This window comes from Meles meles, chromosome 9 (assembly GCF_922984935.1).
Source record: "Meles meles chromosome 9, mMelMel3.1 paternal haplotype, whole genome shotgun sequence".
NCBI classification, from domain to species: Eukaryota; Metazoa; Chordata; class Mammalia; order Carnivora; family Mustelidae; genus Meles; species Meles meles.
Window position 1 is genome coordinate 74,962,312 of NC_060074.1, and position 9,051 is coordinate 74,971,362.

General features: G+C 40.2%; 1 protein-coding gene across 1 annotated transcript in view; it reads right to left on the minus strand.

The window, feature by feature from the left end:
* Positions 1-8,465, minus strand: part of TTN (titin) — a 274,251-nt gene extending 265,786 nt beyond the window's left edge. The window contains 5 exon segments of the mRNA XM_046018787.1: positions 3,230-3,474; positions 3,563-3,648; positions 4,123-4,410; positions 6,059-6,262; positions 8,375-8,465. Coding sequence (XP_045874743.1) covers positions 3,230-3,474; positions 3,563-3,648; positions 4,123-4,410; positions 6,059-6,262; positions 8,375-8,465 — 914 coding nt within the window.
* Between the last annotated feature and the right edge of the window lie 586 nt (positions 8,466-9,051).

The window sequence follows — 9,051 nt, forward strand, 5'->3', positions numbered from 1 at the left end:
CTATTAAATTGATAAAGTGCTTCTTCTAAAGTAGTTTTCATTGCTTTTTGTGTATATTCCAAGTGCGACAGCATCACTTGAAGAATCTAGGTGCTAACTTCTGACATTTATGGCTAAAAAGACAGTCCCTGATCTACACTAATAATTCTAGGGGTTAGCCAACTATTTTAAGATAACATTTTTATAATTCACTTTTTGATTGATTCTTAATCAACTCTTCCCTCTAGGTGGCAGTATTGCCTCAATCATTGACTATAACTACTGCCTTTAGGAAAACATTTATAAATATACTCTGGCATTAACTCACACGGATCATAAGTGAAACAACTATTCTAATTAAGGTGCAAGGCACCATTGATATCTGCTCTAAATGACAGAGTAACTTAATGGTACACTACAATATTAACCCTTTCATGAAGAAATGTTTACTCCTTTTCTTAAAGAAGGGTTTTTTGGTGAACATCAATTTACATTTTATACATGAAGTCATAACCGAGTAAAGGGATATCTGGGGGAACAGGTCCCTGTTTTAAAAGTGACTGCCTTAGAAATATAACAAAGACATCTAACACTGTTCCAAATGTAGGGTCTAACTAAATGAAGAAAAGCAAAGTGACATGTACTTCCAAGTTTCAACCTGAGCCTCACACTTGCTATTCATCATAAAGTGGGGTTTATCTCCAAAAGAGTTAAAGACATGATTAGCATGACAGGAGTGATTAGCAGCAGGCTACAGGTAAGCCCATAACTGTGAAAAAATCAATGTAATTTGAGTCATTATAGGAAAGTGCTTATTTTTGCTCTTACAATAAAACATAATCACCTGGTCACAGCTAGATACGTGTACCTTATTCAATAAGATATGTTTGCCTTCCTCTATGACAAAAATCAAGATTAAATCATTAGACATTTTAGGAAGTAGTCTATCTGGGATAGCCATTATTTTCTCTACAAATTGCTATTTTTATTTCTTATTTGAAAGCAAATTTCAGGGACTGAGTAATGGGGAGTGTTATTAATGAACTGCCAGCGCTGTTAAAGACAGTCAGAACGCTCCATGGAATCAGGGAAGCTCTGTAATTTTAAATGACCCTTAGGCTTGGATTAAAAATACAGAAGTTGTTATCTCCCCCAGAAATTACATTTGGCCTGTCTTGCAGTTGCATGGTGTGCAAACTTGCAGCGAGCCTGGGACAGAACAGTTTATTTATTTGACAGCAAGACATGTTTTTAACACGGAGGTTTTGGTTCAAGCCTTCTTTCACATTAGTATTTGCCAGTACCTCTAATTTTTCATTGGGGCCAATATAATAAAAACTGGAAAATCTCTAGTTTTTTTCATATATTTTTCGGACATTTGCATTGCTTCTTATGTGAAATGTTTGTCTTCTGTTCATTTTTTTCCCATGTGTGTTGCTTTTTCTTTAAAAATTAATTTGTGGATGCTTTTTAATACATTTGCTATTTCATAAATGTACTGTTTGCACTTTGCTTCTTTGTGGGGTCTTATTAAGCATCAACGTATACAGTCTTGTACATTATGCAAGGTTTTGAGGCTTAACATTTCATACTGTAGCCATTGCATATTTGATATAATACTTTCAAGGCAGAAACAATGAAATATCTTGAGGAAGAGACATTTTTAAAATATTTTCACAAATGCACGGTTTAGTTTAGCAATGACCTTATTTTTGTCATACATACATTTTTATTTTAATGTAGCTGAATTTCCAAATCTATTTTTAAAGCTCTCCCTCACAAATGTTTTCCTAAATAACCTCATTTTTTTTTTTTTTTTAGTTTTTATTTTATTTAGTTTGGATTCAGCTTTTTTAGTCAGGCTGAGATTTATTTTGTAAATGGTGTGAGGTAGAGGTTTATATTTGTTTTCGTCCAAAAGGAAAGCTAATCAGGCCAGCGTTCTTTATCGAGGAAAATGTCCTTTATCCCACTGAACTGAGAGGTCACTTTGATTAAAAATGGAATGTACTGGATACTTGATGTACTGATATTTCTAGACGCTCTGTTCTGCTTCTCTGATGTGTTTTCTATTCGCTTACCAATACCACAGTGTTTCGATTTCAGTAACTTAAGGAAACTTGAATATTTTTTAGGTCAACTACCTGCTTATCATTCTCCCTTTAAAATTCTTCTTGGCAGGGGAAATCTCTCTACACTAAAACAATGATAAAAATTGATCAAGAAACATTTTCTTGTTTACTCCAAATTTTGGACATTTTTTTTCAGTTCATCATATTAAAAACCTCAGCAGGTTAAGCCAAGTTCCAATGTGTCAAATTTGCTATGGATAATCCACTCTTAATCATAGAATTTCTGAGCCCTGATGAGACACACTCACTTTCTGAAATACCTCTATAGTAACGAAGCTTAGAAGCCCATCTTATTTTCTATGGAAAATGACATAAGCAAATGCAGAGTATTTAGAAGGTTTTACTTCTTATCAGAAAACAATTATACAAATTGTTCTTATGCTCCACCTACAAAATACCTTCAGCTAATTATCTCATTGAATCCTCACAACACACCTTGAGAGCAATCTTATCGTGATTTTCTTTAGAGTACACATGATAATGACTATGACCCTAAGTGAATTATTTAACCTCTTCAGCTCCACTCACCTATGTATAAAATTAGGAATGATAATTCCTAGAGGTTGCTGTGAATATTTAAGGAGATAATAATACACAGAATGCCAATCAAATGTCTGACAGAGAGAAAGGGGTTGATATATAATAGTGAGATTTTATTGTCATAATTATTTCCCTAAATCACACTGTTAGCAAATGATCAGGCTGACTGAGCATAGGGCTTCCAACCCTAAATTCTGGGCTCCTTTTATTTCCCAGCTTTCTCTCGGCTCCTAAAGCAGACCTTTGTTAAATGGAATACAAATAGGAATTCAGAAGCAGAGTTTATAAAGTCGTCCAATTTACCTGGGGACAGTGAAGATTCGTGAAAATCATTTTCAGGACCTTTCAGCTTACCTCCTCCCATCCAAGTACTAACCAGGCCCGACCCTGCTTAGCTTCCGAGATCAGACGAGATCGGGCGCGTTCAGGGTGGTATGGCCGTAGACTCAGCTTACCTCCTTTACCACATGCTGCAGTTTTGATTGCTTCCCCCTACTTCTCTTCCTTCTTTCTCATCTTACTGGATGAAACCTAATTCAAAAATGCATAATGACTTGCTCTCCTTTAAAAAGCTTTACCTGACAGGAGACGGGGTTGGCGCCCGCACGTGTCTGACGGGGGACGGGGAGTGTCTTATCGGCGATGGGGACTGCTGGCGGGCCAGCTGTGCTTTGGCAGCAATGGATGGTGGTGTGGGAGACCTTGACTTGGGTTTGGGAGGTATCCTAGGGGGTGCTTTATGCGGCAGCTGTTGCCCAGCAGCTCCATCCATGACCATCTCAACTGTTGCAACTGATCTGGCATCAAAGTGGGCTTCAAACTTCTGTAAAACACGAAAACAAAGCCCGTGTTGAGGGGGAACATTAGCAACTTTTCCGAAAGGTCTGAAAACCAGCGGTATAGAAAAATACCTTTTCAATTCGGGTTTGTCTTGTTTCTGAAATCTGAGCAGTCGAAACAATTGTCTTTGTCTTTTTAGCGGGTACTACTTCTTCACCTGTGGGTAGGGAAAGACTGAAATTTAGGAGGAGGCATGGCGAACCATTTCTGAAGAGCCAGTGTTAATTCTGACTCCAAAGTCAATTGAATTTTCTAGTTGTCTCAATGGGGGAAAATGCAGGACGTTTTGGATTTTGGTTTTAAAATAGAATATGTTCATTATTAGATAAGGATTTACTTAGAACCATTTTTTTAACCCACTATTGGTCAATAATTTGAAAACATAGATGACTTAATGGAAATAGTGTCCAGTTCCTAACGGCCTTAATAAGTGCAGAGCTCATCAGTGAGGCTGAGCTCCTGCCTGGAGTCTCAGAGACTTTTCTCTTCATGGGCCTTGAAAAGCCAGCTGCCTGTTTCAGCTCCCAGCATCCCCGAGGCCTCCAAGGGGAGGCGGGTGGTCCCCTGGCCCTCCTGCATCCTCCATCAGTAAGTACTCTCTCCTCCCGGTTGCTCTGCCTCTGCCACATACCTTGAACCAGCAATTCGGCAGTCGAAGTAGCTCTTCCAACGCTATTGGTTGCATTTACGGAATAGGTCCCAGAGTCTTCAGGGTACGCTTCCGCAATCAGTAAGCTGTAGAGGTCGCCTTCTTGTGAAATTTGAAAATCAAGGGAGCTCTGGATTTCCGCTCCATCCCGATAGAACTTCACCACAGGTGTAGGGATTCCGGTCACTCTCACTTGGAGTCGTACTTGGCTTCCTTGTCTCACAGTCATGCTCTGCAGTCGTTGAACAAAGTTGGGTGGCGCTGTCTCTGCTGCAGGGGGAAACGAGGAAAATCAGGACTCCAGCCAGGGTGCTCCCAACAGGTTATTATTATTATTTTTTAAGATTTTATTTGACAGACAGAGATCACAAGTAGGCAGAGAGGCAGGCAGAGAGAGAGAGGGGAGGAAGCAGGCTCCCTGCGGAGCAGAGAGCCCGACGCAGGGCTCGATCCCGGGACGCTGGGATCATGACTTGAGCTGAAGGCAGAGGCTTTAACCCACTGAGCCACCCAAGCGCCCCCCAACAGGTTATTTTTAAACCATCCCAGCTCTGTTTCCAAAAGGAGGTGATGACTCCCTGAACCAAACACCCTTGACTGTCCTTGAGCCCAGTTCATGCATAGGATAGCAAGAAAGGAGCCAGAAGATGGCAGAATGTAATCCTGTCACCATATTTTATTTTTATTTGCTTTGTTTTATTTAGGAGCTGTAAGCCACCACTGTTTGTTTGTTGTTTTTTAAGAAAAAGCCTCGATATTGTAATGTTTTTAGAGAATCTTTCGGACACTTCCTCTCAGCCTCACATCTAGCACTATTGTAACCTGTTAAAGTAATTTTGTGTATTTCAGTAAATTGCATTGAAATGAATTCTGATGGTTGGTTTGATAAGGGGACCTGTGACTTACAAAATCACTAACCCTTAATTTAATGTTTAAAAACCCTAGATTGTCTCCAAATTGATGTATTCAAATAACCCAAATATTTACTTGCATTTAAAAATTAATCCAAATAGTGACTTGATTTAATGTTAGTTATGTTACAGAAAGGGGATTTTTTTTTTGGTCCATTATGTTGAAAGAAATTTTTTAGAAGTGTGAAGAGAGAATGGGATCAATTTTGACATGTTTTTGAGTAATAAACTGTCGCCCAGTGCATTTTCCATTTCTGAATTTTCTGGATGTGTGTTAAAGTTCACACATGATGTTCCTTGATGCATCGATAACAGCCCTATACTTGAATAGTGTCGGTGGTATAGTGTATTGGCTAATCACATACAACATTATGTAGCTCGTTATACAGATACTGTTTGTCATGTATAAAGTAGTACAATGTTCTGTGGGTTAACATCTTACCAGGAAGTGAAGGATGGAGAGAAATGACAGAGGCTATAAAGACAGGTGGTAACTTTTTTGAGGAAACCGTGTTATGCATCTGCCTTTTTCTGTGTATGTCCATGGTGTAATAGTTTTAGATATGGAAAGTAAGTAAAGAATTATTGAACTTTATAGATAAAAGCAGTGTTTCTTGAATGGGTGGTCTGTGGGGCACTTACATCAGAGTCATCTAGGAGCTTGTTAACATGAAAATTCCTGGTGATGTACCTGTTTCCTTAACAGACTTATAAACAAGGCTCCAAGCCTTTCCACTTGCTCAGAAACATGGTTTGTAATACACCCTTAACACACTTTTGAGTGTTTAATATGCGTATAGAGGAATTATTCTCAGCCACTTTTGTGCTGTATTTTGAGAGGAGAATTAAATTTTACACAGCAAACAATTCTGCTATCAATTCAGCCTCCAGAAGGCCCCTCTCTAGATCTACTTGCTCCTCAGTAGCTCTTCCCGGACCTCCTTCCCCAAAGGCTGAAGATGCCCTGGGGGGTGGGGCAGAGGCCAGGTAGGTCCCCTCCAGCCCACCTGTCACGAGAAGCTCAGCAGTACTAGTCGCTTGTCCAGATCCATTGGTGGCTCTCAGGGAGTATCGTCCACTGTTGGCTTTAGTCACGGCGGGGATCGTCAGTCTAGCGCGGCCATCGCTAAAGGAGATCTGCACGCCGGGTAGAGTGGAAGTGGAAATTGCCTGGCCATCCCTAAACCAGCTCACCTCAGGAACTGGGAAACCTGGAGCACAAACACAATTCACTTAAGTTGGAATGGGGTCCTGCAACATCCTCCGCTCTGTCCTGCTATGTCCCGCTTGTCCTAACCCCAGGGTCCACTTGCACACAATTAGGGAGGTCTGTGGGTTTGTGTAGAGATCAGTACCTCCATTTTATAGGAGATGAAGGAGGCCAAAAAAGGCTCAGTGGTTTTTCCAAGGTCCCTCAGCTAGCGGTGCACACAGAAGACTAGAATTTCTATCTCCTGCCCTCCTGTCCCAGGTTCTCCCTGATACAATTTAACAGACATCATTAAAATCATATAGGGGATTTATAAAAGTGTAGAACCAAGGAAACTTTGAAATAAAAACTGACTGTCATCCTCTTCAAAAACAAGAGCAAAAGCAGCAAAGGATCTAAAAGGGCTGCCTAGTAAGCCTGAGAGAACCCATCTGGGTCCCTCCTCTGCGGTTGCAGGGACACTGTCTCCTTAAACTCTCCTGCCTTTCAAATGTGTAATCAGTCTAACAAAGGGCAGAGAGAGAAGTGGGCTCTCGTAGAAGACTACACAAAGCCAAACCTAGTCTTACAGAACAACATGGATTTCAGGAGTTGCAGGTAGAAAAACCAGATTCTCTTCCGTCGCCATAAATTGTGGAGCTAAGAACTACATGTACATGGTTTGATAATTTAAGTATATTAAAATCCTGTATATTCCAAAGGCAGGAAGCAAATTCAGAGCAGTGTTTATTTTATATTAAAATGAGGAAGCGAAGAGAACCAAGAGAACATTTATTTTCTTGTCCTTACATTAACCAATCTCACGGCCAAGTGAGTAGTTTATTTGACTAATTCATGAATGTCAAATATTTTCAGTGGTGTTTTCTTAATAATTTATTAGCACATAGTGTGAAGGAACAAGGAGCCATGAAGAAGCAAGTTTGCACTACTTCACAATGGGTGTAATTCCCACTGAAGTCAATTGTGTTTTGCACAGTTCCAAAGCTACTGAGCGTTACAAGATACATAAGCATATTACTGGAAAATCAGAGTCTATCACGTGTGAGAAGAATGGAATTGGTCTCTATATGTACATATAACTGATAATGAAGAATGATTGTATGATATTTGTGCAATGTAAATGTCTTATCCAGTTAGAAGTAAGATTGGCACATAAACTAGAAGACAAAAGGAGGAAGGAAGAGATCTTATTTCATATCTTTATTAGAAGACAAAACATGAAAAAAAGGGGGGGCAGGGCACCATGGAGGTACAAACTTGATTTTCAATTGATCCATGCCATTTTATACGACCAGTTACAATACTACAGATGTAGACAATATTATTAAATAATTTGAGATTATTTACAATATAGTTTGTAGATTATCCTCATTTTCCAGGAGATAGTATATCCTAGAAATCATGCATTCTTTTGGAACTCTAAACTGAGTTAGTAAGAAGAAGAATGGGTAAAACCCCAGAATTTTCCTTTAAATAAAATTCTAAGGTCAATGTTTATTTCTCTTTAATATACAAACGCCAGTGGCATATACTATTTCTTGCTGTCGTTTCCAAAGATTGGAAAATCTTAATTCACTAGAATCCTTTAATACAGATTGAAAATACAAGAATAAGATCACTAGGAGTTATGTCAACTCTGAAAGTTTTCAGCTTCTTAGAAAAAGTCTACTGCATTGTTATTTCCCACTCTTGGGCACCCAGAGAACCCCACCCCATCCCCACATGCCCGCCCCCTCACCTTGCCCCACAGCTCCACAACCTGCCCCTACTGGGCTTGGGTTCCTGGCTTCTAGTCTGGTTCTGTAGCTGAATCCAAATATAGAATGACCAAATTTGGTCATACTTAGCTGCTGGATTCTGACAGCAATTTTAATCCAATGCTAATTATTTTGCTTCGTGGAATTATAAATATGAATAAAACATTTCCAAGCCATTATATTGTCAGATTTTGTCAGTACTCTGAAGGGTATACCCTTACGATGGCCCTTACATCCAGCTGGACCAATTTTACAAAGTGAAAGCCAGGCTTAAACTTGGCGTCAAATCCTAACAGCTAAATTCACACACAGGGGGAGGAGGCGAGGCGCAGGCAAGTGCGCACGCGTGAGCTTACCACTAATGTGAGCCTCAAAGGTTGCGGTACTACCCTCCAGTACCACAACACTTTGTAACGGCTGCTTAAACGTCGGTGCTTGAGTTGTCATCTTTTCAGGCACTCTGAAAAGGAAAAGAAAGTAAGTTTGAAGGTTCCAGCTAAGGGCCACTCGAGCTACTCTGGAGACAGCGGAGGCACACCTTTTCCAGATTGCCCCTGAGATCATCTGTGGGCCCTAGAGGGATGGGTCGGCCTTCTCCTTTGTGGTTTCAATTTCAGCACGGGACTCTGAATTGACTTGGGAGCCTAATAAAGTCGCAAGACCGGGGGGGGGGGGGGGGGGGGGGGGGGGGGGGGTGCGGCACAGGTGGGAGAGGGAAAGGAAAGCAGAGCAAGGAATGCCCCCTAGTGGTCGAAGAGGGAAATTCCGTCTTACCAATGATGGACACCTAAGAGACAGATGGCAAGAGGAAAGCTGGAGTACCATGGGAGCAGAAAAAAATAAAAGATGTGTGGTAAGAATATAATGAATCTGTGCATTGGTTCAATGGTTGGGAGATAACTGTTAAGAAAATTTCCTTCCAATATTTTTCACTCACTCACTCTATATTTTTAAGGTTGGCATTGATTTGGGTCTTACTAGTATCACTTTAAGTAACTAGTATTACTTTGAGTCCTTTAAGTAACCCAGTAAT